Source organism: Capra hircus, chromosome 29 (genome assembly GCF_001704415.2).
Source record: "Capra hircus breed San Clemente chromosome 29, ASM170441v1, whole genome shotgun sequence".
NCBI classification, from domain to species: Eukaryota; Metazoa; Chordata; class Mammalia; order Artiodactyla; family Bovidae; genus Capra; species Capra hircus.
Genome location: NC_030836.1, coordinates 26,556,707 through 26,581,499, shown reverse-complemented (window position 1 = coordinate 26,581,499; position 24,793 = coordinate 26,556,707). Strand labels below are relative to the sequence as shown.

The following is a 24,793-nucleotide window of genomic DNA, read 5'->3' as shown; positions in this document are numbered from 1 at the left end:
GTGAGCTGAGTCCCTATACATAATTGTTAACATGTTTTCTGACTTAGAATAATTATTTCAAATGTATCAAATCCTTCTCTGTGGGGCACAGCAAATCATTGATATTATTCTCATACAGATAATTATATAATCTATTTTCCACCACTGGCATGGTGTAGTCATCCAAAAAAAAAGTACTAAAGGGTACATGTACCTCTAGGAGATATTTTTCTTTAATCCTTAGACAGAAAATAATATAGGATTTGAATTATTAGGATTATGTGAAATAACACGTGAAAATTAACTTGGCTGCTGCTTTGGGGATATCAATATAGAAAATTTTATTGACTTTATACCTGTCACTCTCCTTTGCTTCCTGGGGGAAAGCTTCTGGAATGGAATAAATCTTAGAGATCAAGAAGTTATACAGAAAGACAAACATTAAGAGTAAACACAAAGAATGATTTGGCTGCCGTCTCTCTTCTTCCTCTTTTCCTTTATCCAAAAGCCATGATTTAGGTATTGTCTCAAGGTAGAGGAAAGGAGAATGTTTAAAGTCATGTGAGCTACTGAAAAGCCTGGACACTAGAGAGGTAATTTTGTCTTTTCATCTTGTTTTTAAATTTTTTTAGCTCTTTTTAAGCTATGACCTTCTGAAGCTTTCTGTTGGGGCATTCAAGTTTGGAAAGAACCACTGCTCCCTTCAACCCTGCTCTCACTGTCCTAAGTACAAGCCACCAGGGAGAGTGCCCACTCCACCACCATACACAGTGCCTGGCAGCCCCCATGGGCACCCTGGGCTTGGTGCTGCTCCACCAGACATGGCTGCTTTAGCCTGAAGGGAGCCTTGGTCGGTGGAGTGAAGACACATTCTCACACATGTTCTGCATGACTGTTGTGCTTTGCTGGGTGTTTATCCAACAAATGGTAATGTATGGCAACATCTTGTAGAGATTTCTACCAAAATCAAATATGGGTTTTTAGATACTTCAAATACTGTGAAAATGCAAAAAGAAATGGTTCAGAGTCCATTCTCAGTGAGAGCTTCACACTGTCCTCAAGTTTCTACCTGTCAGAAGGAAATAGAGCTACAGTGGCTCCCTCTAACTCCAGTTGTCTGATTATGCAAATCTGGGGTTGGAAAATGAATTTTTTTATTTCAGTAGCATTCCAGAGAGGTACATAATCAAGAAATCCTGGACTAGAATGTAGCAAAATGCCACTGCCCGGTTCTGCACATGAGTCTATCCTGAAGGTCAAAGTCTACACCTCAGAAAGACATCTGATTAAGAAGGTGATGGGGAGGCCAAATAACCTGAAAAATATCTGAGTGGGAGTACAGACATAGACCATAGACATACTGTATAGAGACTCCCCACCCATAAACACTGCAATCACCTTCGCTAACCTCCAACAGGCAGAAGGGGACCTTTTGCCCATGTATGTGTGCCCCAATGTTCGGGTTGGCCCTCTGTGCCTTTCTCTTCAAGATGTCAGGAAGAGCTGTTTCAGCTCCAGGGATCATGATAAAGTGTTGCCTAGAATACATATCCCACAGGCAGGAATCAGACCATCTAGGTCTTAGATAGTGAGGAGTATTAGCCTATGGTCTCTCACTCCCAAGCTGAAGGGTATTCCAAGTAGAGTAGAGGAAGATAGCTATCATAGTTTCATTTAGAAATAAAGGATAACAAATATCCAGGAGAGAGACCCAGAAACAACACAGTCCCAGACTTGTCCATGGTACCCCAGTCCAGGGGACGGAGTCTTAGTGTGTACTCTCGTCTTGAAACTGGATCACAGAGGCACCTAATCAAGCACATAAGTGACACAGACACTGCTTTAGATGAATAATTATTCCATTTTTCTTTTTGGTCTCCAGAGTTCCTGCTGCTGCTGCTGCTGTCGCTTCAGTCGTGTCCGACTCTGTGCGATCCCACTAGGCTCCCCTGCCCTTGGGATTCTCCAGGCAAGAACAGTGGAGTGGGTTGCCATGTCCTTCTCCAATGCATGAAAGTGAAAAGTGAAAGCGAAGACGCTTAGTCCTATGCGACTCTTAGCGACCCCATGAACTGCAGCCTACCAGGCTCCTCCGTCCATGGGATTTTCCAGGTAAGAGTACTGGAGTGGGGTGCCATTGGTTTTTAGTAAAAGATTCTGCTTTTTGAGGGGAAGTGGGAGAGGAGTTGGGCTCCAGGGAGGTGGAGGTGAGAGACGCAGAGAAGGGCAGAGAATGGAGGCCCAGGTGGTCTGGGCACTGATCTTCCTGCCTCACTGAGAAATTGCATTCATTCCTGCCCTCAGGTGTGTGAGAGGAGCTGGTTCCTTTCTTTCTTTTTTAAAAAATAATTCATTTACTTTATTTATGGCTGTGATGGGTCTTCCTTGCTGCATACGGGCTTCCTCTAGTTGCGGCGAGTGGGGGCTGCTCTTCATTGTAGAGGACAAGCTTCTCATTGAAATGGCTTCTCTTGTTTCAGAGCAAGGGCTCCGGGTGCAGGGGCTTCAGTGATGCTGCACTGGTTCGGTAATTGCAGCTCACAGGCTCTCGAGGGCAGCCTCAGTAGCTGTGGCTCACAGGCTTAGTTGCTCCTCGGCATGCAGGATCTTCCCATATCAGGGATCAAGCCCATGTCCCCTGCATCAGTAGGTGGATTCTTAATCACTGTACCACCAGGTAAGTCCCAGGAAAAGCTTTAATTGTCCCAGATGGGACTATGTTCAATTATTTACTAGTGAATCTTGCGATCATGAATGCTACAATATTATAGTTTCACTGAAATGTAAAGATACTCTTTGCATTCCAGTGGGAAACATTTGTATGCGTGAACACAGTCCCAAATAGATTTCAATGGTGAAGTCAAAATTAGCATTTAGATCTGTCTAATGTGAAAATATATGAGACATAAGGCAAGAGTGATCCCGAACATAAACCATGGACTATGGATGATAATAATATGTAATTGTAGGTTTATAAATGCAACAAATGTACCACTTTGGTGGGAATGTTGAGAAGAGGGAAGGCTGTCCCTGTGTGGGATATACAGGGAGTATATGAAAACATCTCTGCATCTTCTGCTCAGTTTTTTCCTTCTGCTCAGTTTTGCTGGAAAAACATAACTGCTCTTTAAAATATTTCTTTTTAACTTGTTTAGTAGAAAAAAGTATGTGAGATATAGTAAACTCTGTGCACAGATAAACATGGGTCACCTTAAATCCTGGCATATTAAAGAAGTTTTAACTGTTTTTAGAAATTTGAGAGATAAAAAATTAATTGGAAAGAGAAATAATGAGGTAAAAACTTAAAGTAGTAAAATCTATTTAAAATAATATTTTCATATGGCTAAATATGTAAAGGGATCTTGAAAATATCAACAAATTGATAACCTTCTATAAATCAGATTAAGAAAACAAAGAGGGAGAAAAGTAAATCCAGGAGGAAAAATTAGTCCTCATCTTTTAGTGACACCAACAAATATTTAAGGATGAAATTCTCTGGGTTTGTTTCAGAATAACTCAGGGATGAGCACTGAAGCAGGGTAAAGGGTACATGGGAACTATCCCATCAGTCTCTACTTTTTCAAAATTGTATACTTCCCTTTTGAAACTAAAATTCTGATTTTCTTTTTCCATTTATTATTTCTTTAATCTAGTTGCCTATTAAAAAAAAAACATGAAACCTAACAATCTCCCTTCTACTTTCACATCTCCCATTGTTCTGCAGAAAATGCCATGCCCAAAACCACCAGTGACATTCTAATCATCAAATCAAGTGGCATGTGTTCAGCTTCCACCTAATTAGATTTCTCTGCTTTAGGAATCTAATGTCTCCTCAAAATTTAAGCTTCTTTAATCATTCAGCAACATTTGTATTCTTGTAGCTGGCACTAGTGGTAAAGAACCTGCCTGCCAATGCAGGAGACATAAGAGACAAGAGTTCGATCCAAGGTGGGGAAGATCCCCTTGAGGAGGGCATGGCAACCTACACCAGTATTCTTGCCTGGAGAATCCCATGGACAGAGGAGCCTGGAGGGCTACAATTCATAAGATTGCAAAGAGTCAAACACAACTGAAGCAACTTAGCATGCACGCACACACACACAGCCTTGCTCTGGACTCTCCTTCTTTGCTCTTTCTCATAAATGATGATGTTAATCAGAATTTCCTTCACTGCCTCTTGTCACCTTCTGTGTAATATCGTCTCATGGTGATATGTACACCTATGTTTCAACTGCCTTTCCTAGGTTGATAACTCTTAAATTACAATTAAGTTTCAAGACTAATTCTATCATATGCCCTGTTCATCTCGCCATAAGTTTAAGGGGCACCTTAAACTTAAAAAAAAAAAAAAAAAAAAAAAAAACAGTACTTACTAAATTCTTGCTCATAAGCAGGTTTGTGCTTGCTCCCATGGTTTACATCTTATTTAATGGCATCTTGACTCCTGTTTTCCCTAACTACATATATGATTTCTTCTCTGACCTGTATCTCACTAATCCCTCACTTATCTTCAAAATACCCTAAATTATGAGTGGGCTTTCTCTTTTGTGATGCTAGCTAGCTGACATCTCACATAGTGATCCAAATACCTTGTGCATTTCATTGATCCCTATCTAATGCTCATAACTCCTGGAACATATAATCCTAATGTCTTCCATCATACATGTCTAACTTCTTTCAAGACTGCTGGTTGCTCCTATATCTGATAGTGTTCTCTGTGTGTGGTATCATACCTCCTGTATCTGGATCTTCTTTCAAGGCCTCTAGGCCCTAGGTGCTTCCACAGCAGTAGTTCTCAGGGTCAAGGGTCAGACCAAGATGATTCCATGGCAGTTGGCAGCCATCACGACAGACTAGCCTAAGTGGAGGAGTAGGGAACAGTGGGATTTGTCATTTGTTTCATAAGTTACTTCAGCTTCTGCCACTGCCAACGTGTCAGCAATCACTAAAAGTTAGAATCTTGCCCTCTTTCTTGTGACTAATCATATCTGAGAAGAAGCACGTGAGATATTGGTGATGGTCTCTGCTTAAAATCTCCAAACTCAATGATGCACACACTTGTCAGAAAGGTCGAGGCCACCAACATGTTCTTCTCCTCCTGGGTCTTAGTCTTCTTGGCAGTAGGAATCATCATAGAAGAATGGGCTGAACTGAAGTTGGGACCCCAAAAACCTACAATAACCCACAGTCCGTGGATATGTTGTACTTCCCTGTGGCCATCAGGTCAGAGCTATTATGTGGAAACAGATGGGTAGAGAATGAGGGTTCATCCTTCCTTGACTTCTGTTCATCTCACCATTATCCTCCAGTGTAACCACCTGTGGTTGCAGTGTGCCCACTTCCATAATCAACAGTCAAGGCCTACCCCAGAAGCTCAGTATTTGCATGTTTTGGAGAAAGGCTTAGAAGCTCACAGGCTTACCTGATGGATCTCTGAGAAGCCCTGACAGTAGCAACAGGGACTCTAGCACATCTAGAATGTGAGGATATAAAAGAAAGGTGACCGGCAGCAAAGAAATCACGTTACACTGCCACTAGAGGAAGCCAAGAGTGTTTAGCAAGAAATACATTTTTTAAAAAAATGGAGAAAGAAGTTTACAAGATACAAAGATAGAGAACAGTTTCTTTTGGTTCCGTCTCCCATTTAGCTTAAGACCCCTATCTCTTTCTTGCCCCATCTTTGCTCTTTATTATTTAATCAAATGTTTCACCTCATTCTTGTTTACCTAGAGATTTGTGTGCCCCAGGTAGAAATGAGCCAGAAGAAATATCTGTCCTCCTCTCAATACAGCTTCTTCTTTTCAACAGATGGCCTGGAAGTGGTCAGGAACATTCTGATTGTGGTGTTCAGCTTTTCCTTCATGCATAACTTGCTCCTGGGTTTTGAATTCACCTATATGATTCCTCAAACCAAATATACTCTCATTATGACTGCCTGCCTCGCTTTCCTCACAGGTAACTCCCAGTCTTCAGCCACCAGTAACTTCCTGTGTTCCCTGACATAGGATCAGAGGCATACTTGGTTTGTAGGTCCAGGCTGTGGTCTCTGACTAACTCAGCCCTCCCAGTTCTTTGGCTTAGATATGCAGCTGCCAAATTGGAGCCACCACTCAAGTGGCATTGGCCTCTGGACAAGGCGCAGTTGTGCATGGTAGGGGTTTGGAAGTCAAGCATGTCTCAGGTTAACTCAAGTATGAGTGCCAGGGTCCCTCAGAAGAGACTTTTCTTTCTCCTTTTGTCTGGACATCAGGCATCCTTCTGCTCGGTGCACTCCTACTGTACCACCACATGCTAAATAAGGGTGAATCCGTGTACTACTCGAGTTATAAGATCAGCTGGATCATTTTCACTGCATACTTAAACGTTTTATTGTTATTCGCCTCTGGTGAGTGTCTTCAGGGCCCTTGATGGGAGCTAAGACCCAATCCATCTCTGATAGGCGGGAGAGTGAGAGGATGGGAAAGAAGATAGAGGGAAAGTTACCAACCTTTGCATTTTAAAGGGCTAGTGGGGGAGTTAGACTCACTCTGAAGATGGTTCCTGCAAGGATGTGGGCTGAGTGAGATGTTCAATATGCTTGCCCCCAAAGGAAAACTTCTTTTCCACCTTTTCTTTCATACCTGCCCCATTCAGAGTGGAGATAACTGCTAACTTCAAGACTAAGGAGAATGGCTGGTAGGGAATGTTCACTCATGAGGAGGCGGTGACCCTGGGGGCATAGTGTCCTGCCAGGACAGCCTGGGGTCAGAGAGAATCAGTGTCTGATGCACAATGACCACTTACAAACACCAGAGACTCTTCTAAGAAGCCTTTAAAATTTCCCTTGGAACTAAACTTCCTAACTCAGAAGCATGTCCTCTGTCAGAAAGAATGCTCAATTGTGTTGAGCACTGCCTGTGTGTGCTCAGTCACTCAGTCGTGTCCGACTCTTCCGCGACCCCATGGACTGCCAGGTTCCTCTGGCCATGGGATTTTCAGGCAAGAATACTGGAGTAGGTTGCCATTTCCTCCTCCAGGGGATCTTCCCAACCTAGGGACTGAACCCAAGTCTCCCACATCTCCTGCATTGCAGGTAGATTCTTTACCCGCTGAGCCCTCAGGGAAGCCCCAAACCTTGTGCATGTGTGCTCAGGCGAGTCTGATTCTTTGTGACCCCAGGAACTGTAGTTGGGCTCTATTTAAGCTATTCTGCACACACTTCTAAACTCTCCTACTAAAGCATCCCCCTCCCGAATGGCTTGGGGCAGTTCAAAGGGAACCATTAGGCTTTAGAGCTGGGCCTTGTGGCCCATAGGGAGGTAAGTGTTTCTGTGCCTTCTCTGTTGTTCCTTCATCACCCTCCCTTGGCTTCTCTTTTTCCCAGGATTCCTCTCTCTCTTACAGTACAAGCAGTCCATCGATGGTTCTGGCAGCCTGATCCACAAGTCTGCCAGAAAAAGTCAAGTTATGGAGCAACATGGGGTTTCTATCAAAGTCGTCTCATTACGAGCAGATACTACAGTGCCTCGTAGTATTGTCCGGGTACACTCTGCCCACATGAAAGAAGATACTCCAGAAAAACTAAACATCCAAGCACGTCGTGTAACCTGGGCTCTATGATTTGACAATTTATCTTCCTGTATATGTTCATCTTGATGGCAAAAGCTTGCACATATGTGCTGTGTGTAGGTCCAGCTGTATGGTCTGGTTTGGCATTATATAAATGACTAAAACTGGGTTGGGGTCTATAAGAAGATCCAGAAGCCTTAATTTCTTTTTTTTACCCTGACCAGCTTTTATTTGTTCTCACTATTTAATAACATTATTGATATAATAAATATCATCATATAACTGATACTTACTATATTATTAACTCTATCACAATGATTTAGAATAATGTGTACTACCTTTAGTCTCATTGGTTTTATTGTAAAATATTTCAGTCCTTCAGAAAAAATACAAAACAACATCATAAACACCTTATATACATCACCCAACTTTCACATTATAGGTATAACTGATATTCCCCTAGTTCTTTTTCTAATCTCAATTCCCTCATTTATTTCACTGCAAAACACCTTTAATGATGCATTGTTGATAACTGTACATTCACATCATTTTTCTTACAACTTTATGCATCTGTAAATTTGTAGAGTATCTATCCCAGTGTCCAAATATCATTAAATGTCATCCTTTACAGATTATTTTTAACAACTCACTTTTTTCACTCAACTCTATGGTTTTGTGATTTATTGATAAGTTTTGACCTACTTCGTTCATTCAAACTACTGTTAAGTTTTCCCCTTTAGGGGTACAATGTGAAATACGCATTCTCCAGTCGATGAGAAGCTAGCAGTTTTCTTTTGTTGTTGTTTTGTCACGAAGCTGTATGCGGCTCTTTTGTGACCCCATGGGCTGTAGCCCGCCAGTCTCCTCTGGCCATGCGATTTCCCAGGTTGCCATTCCCTTTTCTAGGGGATCTTCCTGACCCAGGGATCGAGCCCATGTTTCTTGCATTGGCAGGCAGATTCTTTACCACTGAGCCACCAGGGCAGCCCTGTTTTCTTTCTTCTGTTACAAATAGTGCTGCTATGAATATTCTTAAACACAGTACCCTCTGCCCATGAGCTAGAGTTTCTCTTGGGTGTTTAGGACTAGACCAGCTGTACCAGACAGTGTTTTCAATATGATAACTGCCTGTGTTACTGCTTGTTCAGTTGCTAAGTTGTGTCCGACTCTTTGCGACCTCATAGACTGCAGCACACCAGGATCCCTGTACTTCACTATCTCCCAGAGTTTGCTTGAACTCATGTCCATTGAGTCAGTGATGCTGTCTAACTATCTCATCCGCTGCCACCCCCTTATCTTTTTGCCATAAATCTTTCCCAGCATCACGGTGTTTTCCAATGAGTTGGTTCTTTGCATCAGGTCAGCCAAAGTATTGAGCTTCAGCTTCAGCATCCATTCTTCCAATGAATTTTCAGAGTTAAATTCCTTTAGAATTGACTGGTTTGATCTCCTTGCAGTCCAAGGGACTCTCAAGAGTTCTCTACAGCACCACAACTGGAAAGCATCATTTCTTCCATGCTCAGTCTTATTTGTAACAAATGCTAAAATGTTTCTTTTTATATGTGTACTTTTCTTAAACCATAAGCTCCTAGAAGGCATAGGATTGTCCCCTAATAATTCCTCAGTACCTGAAAGAGCACCTATCAGAAACCCATAAAAGTGTAGTGTAGGGCCAGACTACTGAAACAGCTAGGCATATCTTAATGATGTTTTTCCTGCACCACACTCAGGTCTACAAAGAAAAACACTGACTTAAAGCTATATAAGCTTTTGCCTGTGGGGTAACAATTCTATTGCAATATCTAAAATTGGTCCCAAGAAACATAGGAAAAAGGGCTTCTCATTCTCATTCCAATAAAGTGTTTATTAAGCAAATATTTATTCAATACCTACTGCATATACCAGGTGTTACTCTAAGTTGCCACAAAAATAACACTGAACAAAACAGACAAAATCTCTGCTTTTATGGAACTTAGATTCAAATGCAAGTGAGCATGTGAATGCATGTGTTGTGGGAAAACAAATTAAATAAACAAATAAGTGGCTCATATTTCATAGAGGGGTAGGTGCTGTGTATTCAGGAAGGTCACATGCTTTTCTCTTTGAGGATGTGCCCCATTTGGCAACAAACCAAAATGTATGCAAAATGGATTACTTCCAAAACATCATTGTTATAGTGAACTCAGCTTTAATGCAGGGTAGGCAATTTCTCTTTGCTACAAATCATGCTTTCTGGGGAAAACACAATGAAAACCTAAGACTTCTAAGTTTTAATCAGGTATCTAGGATTTCCCAATTCAATAACCTCTGGGTCATATTAGCAGGTGGCTCCCTGGGCACCAGCAGATGTTATTTCCACCCCCTGGACTGGAGAGGACACTCTGGCAGAGCCACCATCAGAAATCATGACCTGTAACTCGTGGCACCTCAGAGCCTGGGGTACCGAGGTCTCTGCTCTGACTCTCTGAGTCCAAAGTGCACTCACAACAAAAACAATAGCAAAGAAGAAGAAGAATCTCTTTTCTGGTCTGTTCATTTCTAAAATTCATCATAACCGCTTGCTTTTCTTTAAGAATAAGGAAGCAGAGGTAGCAAGTCCCAACATTGAAGTCTCTGTGCTGAAGGGTGAGTGTTGAATTTCATCTGTCCTGTTACTCGTCTTCCAAACCTCATCTATAGAAGCCAAGACCTCTGAAATGATGCACCTTCTCTCTGCTGTGCCTACCACTGATTATTGCGTGGGCCTGGTAAACTGTCAGGGCAGAAGTGGAGCAGAGATGCTGTTGTCATGAGGTTCAGGGTCACTGAATCTTATTCCTGTAGAACTTGCCTGTTAGTGTTTTTGATACGCATCTTTAAAAATTCTCTCAGCCTTAATACAGAAGAGAAAACAAAGGCACAGAGGGGTGGGGTGGGGTTCCTTCTCACATTCTGGGTCTATCTCATTAGAGTGGGGTTGGGTGGAGAGAGTGGGGTACTTGTTTTAACATTACCCTCTGTCCTGTTCCCTGGGTATGTCCTAGGGAAGAATGGCCCCAGGGAATGAATCTTCAGTGACTGAGTTTATCCTGCTGGGTTTAACACAGCAGCCAGAACTCCAGCTGCCTCTCTTTTCCATTTTCTTAGCACTTTATGTGGTCACTGTGGCGGGGAACGTTGGCTTGATTATTCTTATCGGTCTGAACCCTCACCTGCACACTCCCATGTGCTACTTTCTCTTCAACCTTTCCTTCACTGATCTCTGCCGCTCCTCTGTCATTACCCCTAAAATGCTGATGAGTTTCGTAAGCCAGAACATCATCCCTTATGCAGAGTGCATGACTCAGCTCTGCTTCTTCTCCTTCTTTGTTATTGATGAGTGCTGTGTTTTGACATCAATGGCCTATGACCGATACGTGGCCATCTGTAAGCCCCTGCTCTACAAGGTCTCCATGTCCCATCAGGTCTGCCTCACGCTGACGGTGGGTGTATACGCGATGGGGCTTGTGGGTGCCATGGCCCACACTGGGTGCATGCTGCAACTCTCCTTCTGCGATGGAAACATCATCAATCACTACATGTGTGACATTCCTCCTCTCCTCCAGCTCTCCTGGACAAGCACCTCCATCAAAGAGCTGTTGGTTTTCACTGTGGTGAGTGTCAATGTCATAGTGCCCAGTGTCACCATCCGTTTCCTATACCTTGATCCTCTCCAACATCCTCCACATCTGCAGAGGGCAGGCCCAAAGTCTTCATTACCTGCAGCTCCCACATAACCGTGGTTTCTCTTTTCTTTGGATCAGCAACATTCATGTATCTCAAGAAGTTTCCTTCTGGGTCTCTGAATGAAGATAAAGTGTCCATAGGTTTTCTTATACCATTGTGGGGCCAATGGTGAATCCTTTCATCTACAGCTTGAGGAACAACAATGTCCAAGTTGCACTGAGTAAGACTTTGAGGAAAAGGGAGTTCTAAATGAAATTTGTTACTATTTGTTAGTACTTGTTAGTACTATTTGTTAGTATTTGTTACTAATAATTAGTATTATTTGTTATCAATAATTAGTACTGTTTGTTACTAGTAATTGTTACAAATATTACTCTTTCCCTCACCTGTAAGAACCAAGATGATTCTTTCTCAGATCTTCACTGTGAGAACCTGCTGGGGTGTTTTGGAGGTAAAATCCAAGAAAGTGTGGCAGTCCCCTAAAACTGTGGCTCCTATGGTGTGCTTTGGGGTTGCAAAGAGTCAGATATGACTTAGTGACTGAATAACAATGAATGTTAATGTATATTTAATAGAAACATGCTATTTCCAACTCTAATCTAGCACCACAGAATTCATTATAGACTTTCCTTTTTGTGTATTTGTAAATTCTTTCTTTGATGGCATCACTTACTTATTTGACTGTACATTATAAGGAAAAGAGTTAAAAAAAAAAAAAAAAAACTGTATATAAGCACTGTACTCCAGACGGTAAATGTGTTTCTCACACTGGTATTGACTTGCAATTCTGAAGCTATCACATGTGTACTGGGATTGAATGAATGATAATAAATTTAGATAATAGAAATTTTGTTATAATCAAATGCCTTTTCCTGACTAATTTGCTTATGACTCGTAATGATGCTGTACACTCTCATAAAGGGTAGTGGTAGGGCATTCCTTGCTTTCCCTTTGCCTTTGACCGATTATTAAAAATCTGCTAAAAATCTGGATGTCTCAGTCTTTAGTCTTAGAGAAGGAAGAATGAGAGCCTTGACTTAGGTTGGTTTAAAGAGAATTCAAAGAAGAATCAGCTTTAACTGTGATTTCTATCCCCTGCCCCTGAAATATTTTCCATAAATAAAACAGATTTACTTTTGTATAAATACAAGAATAGATTAATATTTAAATTACTACTGAAGATGTAATAAACTTAAATTGTAAAAAATGAAATGTTACTCAACAGTAAAGGAAATGGCTATTGATACATGTTACAAATGTGACTAGTGAAAAAAAGCCAGTCTCAGAGATTGTATATTGTTTGATTTCATTTATTATCCTCCAAATGACTTGACTATGAAGGTGGAGATGAAAGAAATAGAGATGGAGAAAACAGAGATGAATGTGGAAGGGGATGGGTGTGACTATAAAAAAGTAGTATAAGAGTTTCTAAAGGTAGTGAAACAGTTCTGTATCCAGTCATGGTGCTGCTACATGAATATATACAAAGGATCAAATTGCATAGATCTACACACATGTACACACACTGCAAACACTCAATGCCTATAAGTCTGCTAAAATCTCACTGTCTGCAGTCCTAAAGTCTTGTTACCATTACTAAACCAGTGTCTGTTTTCTGGTTTTACTGTTACACAGTAATTGTGAAAGGAAGCTAGATGGGGTTCAAGGGACTCTATGCATTATTTTAGCAATTCCATGTGAATCTATACTTATTTCAAAATAAATGTGAGCGGCAATCTTGTAAGCAGAAGTACAAATTAATACATATCTAGGAATTATAGTCAGATACGACTGAGTGACTGAAATGAACTGAACTGAACTGAGGAATTCTAAAGTCATATTTTCTTAAAGTAGAAATCTAAGAACAGTGGTTTTCTTGCATGCTCTATGCTTAGTCACTCAGTCATGTCCAACTCTTTGTGACCTCATGGACTGCCAGGCTGCTCTGTCCATGAGGATTCTCCAAGCAAGAATACTGGAGTGGGTTGCCATGCCCTCCTCCAGGGGATCTTCCCAACTCAGGGATTGAACTCAGATCTCTCTCATTGCAGGTGGATTCTTTACTGTCTGAGCCACCAAGGAAGCCCAAGAATACTGGAGTGGGTAGCCTATCCCTTCTCCAGGGGATCTTTCTGACCTAGGAATTGAATCAGGGTCTCCATCATTGCAGGCAGATTCTTTACCAGCTGATCTACCAAGGAAGCCCCTGATTTTCTTACAGATTTAATTTATTAAAAGCAAAGATATATTGAGTCAGAGCAGCCCAAAGAAAATTTTCATGGAATGTTGGATTAGAATTATACTTAATAGCATTTTACTGAAATAATAATGTCTAAAATCAATAAAATATCCTTTCTCTATATGTCTATAAAATGTTCATAAATATTTAAAGATACTCAAACTATTTTATAAAGCAAGATAAATAACCTTTACTGAAGTGTTTATAAATTTTACTAAAATTAATATGTTATCTGGAATGACAGTTAATGAAATTCTCAGTGATGTTAACTATTTTCATTTTTATAAAGAACAGAAAGGATCTTTTTCTATGCCTCAGGGATGTACATTCCCTGAAGGAAATGATTAGGGTGTGAAAACAGACACCAATTTCTTGCCTGCAGAGCTTATCATGATGGGAAGGTCTTAAGGGAGACTTACCCCTGGATTTCTAATCAGGTATAAAAAAAATTACAAGCTTTAAGCAAGTGCCATGTGCTCTATAACATGGTGGTGTAGCTGCCAAGTCTATGGTTTCCCTTTACAGTCTCCTAATAGATTTATAGCTACAACTTTCATCTGAACCTTAGACTAACTCCTGTAATTCAGACTGTCATATCGGTGCTCTGACTCTTTTGCCAACACAGGGAGAAGATTCTGTGACTGCATCTCAGTGTCGATATCTCCAAAGCCAGTTCTTCCAGAAGAGTGGAGGTGAAACACATATGAAGCTCCCTCGGCACTGAGTTCCCTCCATGGAAGGAATGTGAGTTAACCAGGTTTATTTTTCTCTCGCCACTAAAAAAATGAGGTAAAACATTTCTATTGAATAACAAGAAACTCCAAGGTCTGGATCTCCAACTTGACTGCTTGTATGCTGAGCATATCCTCTGTGTTGGCCTTGTCCCCATTCTGGTAGCAGGGGAACTATAGCAGTTCCAAGTGACAAATCCAGAGCATAGCAATATCAGAGGAAGAAAATATCTGCTTTTCTCCTAAAATTCTTTTGTTGAAATATATGTATTACACAACTTTACGTGTCATTTTAAGAATACAGCTTGGTATGTTTTCACTAATTTAATTAGCATCCAAATTAATTTATTTCTCTTTCATGCCATCCTACAAAACATGGTAAAGTATATCCATCTTTTTTTATTCATCTTCTGTTCTTCTAAGATGGAATATAGCAGGAGAATGTGTAGAAGCAATGGAGTATATGGTTAAGTATAAAGTTTAGGCCACCAAGGCTCTCCTCCAGGCCTGTCACCAATTATTGACTTCATGATATCTTGTAGTAGAGTGTCTGTAAATCCTATAGACTGTTAACAACTTCCTTCCAGGAAACAGAATATCCGTGTGACCTCTGCTCTATAGGAATTCTCTCTTTCTTGAAGGTCATCACAGGGAAACTGAGATATCTAGTAGAGTGATGGAAACTTGAGTAGAAATGAAAAAGTGACTGGTCAGATGAGTTGGTTGCAGTGATGGGGATACATTCTTACTACTGACACTCTTCAACAAGTAGGTTTGTTCCTCAGCTATCCCATCCCTCTATCTTTTAGTAAAGTTAGAGCTATTATTTGTCCCATACAACTCATGAAAACCCAAGATATGGAAGGACACATGGGTAAACCTATGGCTGGTCCATGTTGTTTGGTAGATACAAATGCAATACTGTAAAGGAATTATCCTTCAATTAAAAATAATTAAATTTAATAAAAAACAGTGATTTAAATGTTGAGATGAGTGTGCCTTGAGACACCATGAAGCAGAGGAGGACTTACATGATTTCTGCCTGTCTGAGACTCTTTCTCATAAATAAAGCTCATATAAAAGTTAGTTTGTAAAGACAAAGCTGTGTTCCCTACTAATGAAATTTTCTTCTGTTCTCACAGATTTCCAAAGTTGAGAATAGAAAGCTGGCTATAAAGGACTCCTTAGTGACTAAATTTATTCTTGCTGGATTAACAGACAGTCCAGAGCTCCAGCAACCCTTCTATTACCTGTTTCTAATGATCTGTGTTGTCACCATGGTGGGCAACCTGGGCTTGATCCTTCTTATTGGTCTAAATTCTCACCTCCACACCATGTACTATTTCCTCTTCAACCTGTCCTTCACTGATCTCTGTTACTCTTCTGTTTTCATCCCCAAGATGCTGATGAACTTTGATTCAGTGAGAATACCGTCTCATATGTGGGATGCATGATTTAGCTGTTTTTCTTTCTCCTTTTTGTCAACTCTGAGTGCTATATGTTGACCTCAATGGCCTATGATTGCTATGTGGCCATCTGTAATCCCTTGCTGTATAAGGTCCATGTCCCATCAGGTCTATTTGGTGCTCTCTTTGACTGCATATGTGATGGGGTTTGCTGGAGCATCTGCCCACACAGGGTGCATGCTTAGACTAACCTTCTGCAGTGTTAATGTCATCAACCATTACTTGTGTGACATCCTCCCACTCTTCCAACTCTCTTGTACCAGCACCTATGCCAGTGAGATAGTAGTTCTCATTTATGTGAGCATTGACATCACAGTACCCAGTTTCACCATCCTGATTTCTTAAATCTTCATATATTACTATACAGTATATTCTTGTTGCTTGTCTGTTTTATCTAGTGGTTTGTATGTCTTAGTCCCATGAATATAATTTGCCCCTCCCTCCTTCCCTCTCAGCTAGTGCCTCCCCTGACAGTTCCCAATTAGACACCAGGTAACCAGGGAGCCCTTGATGCAGCCCACAAAAGCCAACTTTCAGGGAGGGGTCAAGAGAAAGTTGCAGAAAGATGGAGTGGGGATCTGAAGGAGCTGATGGGGAATATCCAGCAGGGTTTGCTTACTAGTAAACAACTTTTGAAACTGGGGAGTTTCCCAAACGCTTCTGTTGTATCTGAAATATCTAATAATACATATGCATTTATTATTTTAGTGTTGAGGGTTTTTCTTTTCTTTTCTGGTTATTGTGGGTGTAGATAATGGATTTTCCCTTTGATTTGCTTTTTTCTGTTAAAATGACTTCATAAAGTTCTTTTAAAAGTAATATGTAAAAAACAGCAAACATTATTTTCAATAGTAAAAAACTGAAAACATTTCTTCTAAGATCAGGAATAAGAGAAGACAATTACAAGTAGTAGCCACTTTCACCACTATTATTCAACAAAGTTTTGGAAGTCCTACACATGGCAATCAGAGAAGAAAAAGAAATAAAATGGATCTATATAGTAAAAGGAGTAAAACTCTCACTTTTTGCAGATGATATACTTTACATGGGAAACCCTAAAAACACCATCAGAAAATTACTAGAGCTAATCGATGAATTTAGTAAAGTCACAGGATACAAAATCAATACACAGAAATCCCTTGCATTTATACATTAAAAACAAAAAATCAGAAAGAAAAATTAAGGAAAAATCCCACTCACCATTGCAACGAAAAAGATAAAATACCTAGAAATAAACCTACTAAGGAGACAAAAGACCTGTATGCAGAAAACTATAAGATATCAATGAAAGACAACACAAAGCAGATGAAGAGATGTATCATGTTCTTGGATTGGAAGAATCAATATTGTGAAAATTAATATACTACCTAAAACAGTCTATAGAGTCAATGAAATTCTGTCAAATTACCAACGATATTTTTCACAAAACTAGAGTAAAAAATTTCACAATTTTATGGAAACACAAAAGACCTCAAACAGCCAAAGCAATCTCAAGGAAGAAAAATAGAACTGGAGGAATCAACCTTCCTCCCTTCATAACATACTAGAAAGTCTTGATGATCAAGACAGTATGGTACTGGCACAAAAACAGAAATATAGACCAATGGATCAAGACAGAAAACCCAGAGATAAACTGACACACCTATGGGCATCTTATCTTTGACAAAAGAGACAAGAATGTATTATACAGTGGAGAAAAGACAGTTTCTTCAAAACTGGTACTGGGAAAACTGGACAGCTACATGTAAAAATGAAATGAGAACACTTCCTAACACCATACACAAAAATAAAATCGAATTAAAGACCTAAATGTAAGGTCCGAAACTATAAAACTCGGAAAACGTAGGCAGAACACTTTGACATAAATCACAGCAAGATCCTCTTTGACCCACCTCCTAGAGTAATGGAAATAAAAACAAAAATTTTTTTAAATGGGATTGAATTAAGCTTAAAAACTTTTGTACAGCAAAGAAAGCTATAAACAAAATGAAAAGACAACCTTCGGAATGGAAAATAATATTGCAAATGAGACAACTGACAAAAGATTAATCTTCAAAATACACAAGCAGTTCATGCAGTTCACTGTCAGAAAAATAGATAACCCAACCAAAAAATGGGCAGGAAACCTAAACAGACATTCTTCCAAAGAAGACATACAGATGGCCAATAAACACATGAAAAAAATACTCAACTTAGCTCGTTATTAGAGATATGCACATCAAAACTACAGTGAGGTATCACCTCACACCAATCAGAACGGGCCACAATCAAAATTTACAAACAATAATTGCTGGAGAGGCTGTGGAGAAAAGGAAAACCTCTTGCACAGTTGGTGGCAACATAAATTGCTATAGCCACTATGGAGAACAGTATGGAGATTTCTTTAAAAACTGGGGGAAAACAAACCTTGTGGATGCATGGATGCTAAGTCACTTCAGTTGTGTCTGACTCTGAATCTATGAACTGTAGCCCACCAGGTCCCTCTGTCCATGGGATTCACCAGGAATGGGTTGCTATGTCCTCCTCCAGGGTATCTCCCAGCCCCAGGGATTTAACCTACATCTACGTCTCCTGCATTGGCAGGCAGGCAGGTTCTTTACCACTGACTCAGCAATCCAACTACTGGGAATATACCCTGAGAAAACCATAAATGAAACAGACACGGGGGCGGTCCTAAGATGGGGGAGGAGTAGGATGGGGAGACCACTTTCTCCCCCATAAATTCACCAAGAGATCATCTGAATGCTGAGCAGCTTCCACAGAACAACTTCTGAAAGCTGGCAGAGGACACCAGGCACCCAGAAAGGCAGCCCATTCTCTTCGAAAGGAGGTAGGACAAAATATAAAAGACCAAAAGAGAGACAAAAGAGGTAGGGATGGAGACCAGTCCCAGGGAGGGAGTTGTGAAGGAGGAGAAGTTTCCAAACACCAGGAAACCCTTTCACTAGCAGGTCTGTGGGGAGTTTGGGAATTTCAGAGGGCAACATAACCGGGAGGGAAGAGAAAACAAACAAATAAACACAAAACCCACAGAATATGTCCCTTAACCACAACTCCCAGAGGAGAAATAGTCCAGACTCTCCTGTACGGCACCAGGGAGCGGGGGAGGTGTGGGGTGCATGCTTAGGTTAAGGACCAGGCCTGAATGCCCTGAGGATAATCTGAAGGCGCTAACTGTGAGATAGCAATCCAAACTGCGGGATAGCCAGAGAGAAAAAAAAGAAAGAAAGAAAGAGAGAACTTCCCACACAAAGTTCTAACCTAAGGCACAGCCTGGCTGGCTCACAGAACAAAGGATTGAGCAAATACCAAAGGAGAGCTGCGGCCCTGCCCATCCCGTAGACCCATAAACCCTTAACACAGGAGATAGTCAATTCCTCGGGCAGCTCCCAGATCAGTTGGGTCTTTGGTTGAACAGTGTACATTTTCCTTTACCAAAGAGAAACTGTAGGAAAAATATTTTCTATTACTAGCTATATTAAGTTAATGAGGGGTAGGAAGCTATAGTAAATTTTAGCCCAAATTGCTGTCTCTCTTCTCTCTCACCTCAGATAGCTAAACTATGCCATATCCCATATCCCTTCAGCTTTCTCACACAAGCTATACAGAGACCACTCTTCTGAACGGCCCTTAGAAAAGTTGGGGCTTTGGATGTATTGTGAATCTCTTTCTCTCCCCAGGGAGAACCTGGGAACTGGAGAATTTTGTCCCAATCACATAATTCTGGATCACCATAGGTATATGGCAAGATGCACCTTGCATTTTCTTAACAGTTTCAACATGATTGGTATCATGCTGGAACTGTGTGCAGCATCCTTTTAACTAAGTTTTGGATTTCTTACAGATGGAATCTGTACATAATTTGTTTTGAGTCAGTGTGCTCATGCAGGGAAGGAGATTCTAGGGCTTGCTCTTTTGCCATCTTGCTGGTGGGAAATGGTCATTAATTTTGGCTGTTCCTTGGAGGATGAGCAATCCCTACAGCAAAGGAAGAGCTTGAGTAAAATATTGAGTCTATAAGGAACTAAAGACAGATTGTATATACAATCCCCTTAGTTTCCTATTGCACACAGAAACTGTTCCCTGAGGAATAGATGGAACAAGCCGCTGCCATATCTGTATCTGAGTACGTTATATCATTACACTCACATTAAATCCTCTGTGACTTCCTATGGGGCCAAAGTGATAATAATAGCAACCATTTATTTTTTTCTGCTGCTGGATAGGACTGAAATCATAATCAAAATTATGATCTCTAATTCTGAAAGAATTCTAGGGAATATAAAAATTAATTATAGATGGTGGTTTCTTTTTTAATATAAATTTATTTATTTTAATTGGAGGTTAATTACTTTACAATATTGTATTGGTTTTGCCATACATCAATATGAATCCGCCACAGGTATACACGTGTTCCCCATCCTGAACCCCTCTCCCTCCTCCCTCCCTGTACCATCCCTCTGGGTCGTCTCAGTGCACCAGCCCCAAGCATCCAGTATCATGCATCGAACCTGGACTGGTGATTCATTTCATATATGATATTATACATGTTTCAATGCAATTCTTCCAAATCATCCCACCCTCTCCCTCTCCCACAGAGCCCAAAAGACTGTTCTATACATCTGTGTCTCTTTTGCTGTGTCACATACAGGTTATCATTACCATCTTTCTAAATTTCTTAAAATCAATGAACCAAATCCTCAGAACCTGAAATTGCCCTTCCAAGACCATGGGGTGAAAACAAGAAGAAAGCCCTGGAATATTCTGCCTTTAAGAGGATGAGTTTCTGAATTCCACTTATATTCATGTTTTTCTAGTTTGAGAGGGAGACGGAGAACCTAAGATATGATAGTCCATTTCCTATTTCTGCAGTCCTGAGAGTCAATTGAATCTTGCAGAGAAATCTGCTTGAGGAAAGAGCAGGGAATGTTCAGAATCATTTTCAGACACAAGAGATTCAGTTTCATAGTAAGTTTATTCTCCATGGATGGAACACTCTTTCTTCTACTTTTATATCTTTTGCTCTGTGGTATATCGAAGAACTGAAGCTGAAACTCCAATACTATGGACATCTGATGTGAAGAACTGACTCATTGGAAAAGATCCTGATGCTGGGAAAGATGGAAGGTGGAGAAGTTGACGACAGAGGATGAGATGGTTGGATGTCATCATCGACATGATGGACAGAATTTGAGTAGGTTCCGGGAGTTGGTGATGGGCAGGGAGGCTTGGTGTGCTTCAGTCCATGGGGTCGCAAAGAGTCAGACATGACTGAGTAATTGAACTGATATGGAGTAACTTAAGCTGTCCTAGACTTTAGTTCCTCTAGCCTTGTTTGTTTGTTTTTTAAATAAATTGAAAGCAATATTCTTGGTTCCTACCCTGTATAGTCTTATGTGCACTAGAAGCAAAAATCAGGCTTTTGGGGTTGCTGCCAAAAGAAGAGGAAAGGTGAGGAGAGGGTCCAAGTGAATGAAATAATAGTGAGATGAGAGAAGGGAAACTCTGTCCTGGTTCACACTTGTTTTCCTTTATTGTTCAGTTGCTCAGTTGTTTCCGACTCTTTGCAACCCTATGGACTGTGGCCTTCCTGATTCCTCGGGAAGGATCCATAGGATCCATAGGATTCTCCAGGCAAGAATACTGGAGTGGGTTACCATTCGCTTCTCCAGGGAATCTTCCTGACCCAGGGATCAAACCTGCCTCTCCTGTGTCTCCTGCATTGCACATCGATTCTTTACCACTGAGCCACCATTATTCTTTTGGATAAAAGGCTAAATTTTTATGCTGTATGAAGCCTCACAACTTTGTAAAGCATTTTCTTTACAAACATTTTAGTTTGTAAAGTGTTCATATGGGAAATTTATGTCACTCATTTCCATGGTAATGGTAACTAAATTCTATGGGTCCAGTTTGGGCTATTCACAGTCATTCCCAGTGGATGCATCACTTTATGTGAGGAGATGTGAGAAATAACTCTTTTTCCTCTATGTAAGCTTTCTCCCCTGTTTTCACAGATCCCCTTAGAGAAGAATGGCTCCAGGGAATGATTCTTTCATGACTCAGCTCATTTTAGTGGGATTAACAGACCAATCAGTTCTTCAGCTCCCCCTGTTTTTCCTGTTTCTAGTAATGTATATGGTCACTGTGATGGGAAATTTGAGCTTGATCATCCTAATTGGGCTGAGTTCACATCTACACACGCTTATGTACTTTTTCCTCTTTAATTTGTCCTTCAGAGATCTCTGTTATTCTTCTGTTTTTTACACCTAAAATGCTGATAACATCATATCAGGAAAGAAGATTATCTCCTACATGCATGACTCAGCTTTACTTCTTCACTTTTTTTGGTATTTCTGAATGCTATGTGTTGACATCAATGGCCTATGACCACTATGTAGCCATCTATAATCCACTATTGTAGTACACTGCCATGTCCCCTAAAGTGTGTTCCAGCTTTATGCTTGGTCCCTACTTGATGGCATTTTTGGATGCCATGATCCTTACTGGAGGCATGTTGAGACTGACCTTCTGTGATGCAAACACTATCAACCATTATTTGTGTGACAGCTGCCCTCTGTTCTAGCTCTCCTGCACAAGTGCCTACATCCTTGAGCTGGAAGTTATGATTGTGTCAGGCATCAACACCCAACCTCACCGTCTTTGTCTCTTATGGCCTCATCCTCTCCAACATCCTTCATATCAGCTCCACAGAGGACAGGTCTAAAGCCTTCAGCACCTGCAGTTCCCACATCATTGCTGTTTCTCTGTTCTTTGGATCAAGTGCATTTGTGTATCTCAAACCAGTTTCTATGCCCATGAATAAGGGAAAAGTCTCTCCTAATTGGGCTGAGTTCACATCTACACACCCCTATGTAACTTTTCCTCTTTAATTTGTCCTTCAGAGATCTCTGTTATTCTTCTGTTTTTACACCTAAAATGCTGATCAACAGCATTTTACACCAATGTGGTTCCCATAATGAACCCCTTAATTTACAGCTTTAGGAACAAAAATATTAAACTTGCTCTGAGAAAAGTCCTGAGGATAGTGAACTTTTGATCAGAGACATTATCTGTCTGTGCATATAGTTTTAGGAGAAGGAGATTCTGTGCGTTCATTTAAATATGTATAGTTAGAATCTTATTTCCCTCTTTTCTTAAAATAACATGATTTAAATAATATTTGAGGCTTCCCCCAATAATTCATCTCTGGTTTTTCTGTCCGTTGCTTCTTTTCCCCTAATCATTTGCAAGATATCTCCTGCAGTTTTCCTTCTTACTAGTAATTTTTTTTAATTTTATTTATTTATTTATTATTTATTTATTTTACTTTACAATATTGTATTGGTTTTGCCATACATCAACATGAATCCGCCATGGGTGTACATATGTTCCCAACCCTTAACCCCCTCCCACCTCCCTCCCCATACCATCCCTTTGGGTCATCCCCATTTTAAGTTAAAAATGTAGCATCTCTGTTATTTTTATTGTCATTTCATACTTTCAGTTTACCGAAAAGGAAAATGGTCCCCAAGTGATCAAATTTGAGACACTTCTGATATGACAGACCAGTGATAAAAATCAGCTATATAAGTCACATTGTCTCATGGAGTGTGCTTATCTGCCACTCGCTGTTAGAAACATGCATCCGATATTCTGTTTCTACTCCCATCTTTCCATTCTGTGACCTGGAAGACTGTCTCCTTTAAATGTCGGAGATCGAAGTTTCCATAAAGGCTTTATCTGTAATTTATTTTGTATCTGGTAAATATTTTACATCAAGCTTCTTTGGCTGGAGTTTTCCCTTTACCTTTGCACAGTGAACTCAGCAGATCATCTAAATATATTTATTTCATTGATTGTAAAATGAAGCTCCGAATGGTTAATGACTAAATGTCACAGGTTCATAAAGAAAAACGTCTAGACTAAACTGTTAGCCTTCTAATTTCAAGTCTGCTGCTTGTGTAGTCTACTTACATCTACTTCATTCTATTCTATTTGTTTCAGTTATGATCATTAATGAGAAAATAGTTTTAATTTGAAGCTTAACTGTTGTTTATTCCAGGGGATGTGTGAATTTCTCTCATGGTACATGGTGTTTTTTTGTTGTTTGTTTGCTTGTGTAGGCAAGGAGTTTCATGGGTTTCTTTGGGTGGGAAAGGAAGGTCTTTTGGACTAGTATATTGGTGAGATGGGGATTCCCAGGGGGCACTATGATAAGAAACTGCCTGCTAATGCAGGAGACGTAAGAGATGTGGGTTTGATCTCTGGGTCTGGAAGATCCCCTGGGGGAGGGCAAGACAACCCACTCCAGTATTCTTGCCTGGAGAATCCCATGGGCAGAGGAGCCTGGAAGGGTACAGTCCATAGGGTCACAAAGAGTCAGACATGACTAGATGACTTAGCACACACACTGGTGAAATGATTGACTCATACAGGAAGGGGTTTTGTATGTGCCTAAAATTAAGAAAATGAATTTCGGGTGTTTGAAAGTGTTTTTATTATTATTATTATTAAGAGAGCAGGACGTGGTAAAGAAAGGAGTCCAGAATCACATCAAGACCTCTACAAGACACATAGCCAGAAAATAAGAGGTCGCTGTGTGGGAAGTGGTCATAAGGCTTAGGAAACAAATTTTATTCTGAAACTGTATTCTTCTGTATAGGAATGTATATGTATTTCACAGTATATAAATCTTTGACAAAGTTATAGTGTACATGACTGTACAGTAGTAGAGCATTGGGAAATGATGGTGAAAAAGGTGTGTCACATTTGGAACCAGGGAGAAAGATGGCAGTTACGGGTGATAAAATAGTTAAGTGAAGTCGTGAAGTCGCTCAGTCGTGTCCGACTCTCTGTGACCCCATGGACTGTAGCCTACCAGGCTCCTCTGTCCATGGGATTTTCCAGGCAATAGTACTGGAGTGGATTGCCATTTCCTTCCCCAGGGGATCTTCCCAACCCAGGGATCAAACCCGGGTCTCCCACATTGTAGACAGATGCTTTACCATCTGAGCCACCAGGGAAGTCCTAAATAGTTAAGAGCATTTGAAATTCAAGTTAGGAAGAAGGAATTTAGAGAGTAAATTGAAGGACTTGAAAGCTCCTACCTATGGCCCTGCTCT

The 24,793-nt window shown here is 40.5% G+C and overlaps 1 protein-coding gene and 3 pseudogenes across 1 annotated transcript; all 4 read left to right on the top strand.

Annotated features, from left to right (window-relative positions):
- Nucleotides 4,806–7,813, top strand: LOC102174724 (transmembrane protein 225). The gene is made up of 4 exons (XM_005699558.1): nucleotides 4,806–5,202; nucleotides 5,788–5,934; nucleotides 6,230–6,364; nucleotides 7,343–7,813. Exons 1-4 carry the CDS (start codon nucleotides 5,025–5,027, stop codon nucleotides 7,576–7,578), a joined length of 696 nt encoding a protein of 231 aa, XP_005699615.1. The 5' UTR covers nucleotides 4,806–5,024; the 3' UTR covers nucleotides 7,579–7,813.
- LOC102172604 lies at nucleotides 10,557–11,481 on the top strand (annotated as a pseudogene).
- On the top strand, nucleotides 11,633–16,013 carry LOC108634195 (annotated as a pseudogene).
- On the top strand, nucleotides 21,702–22,728 carry LOC102172332 (annotated as a pseudogene).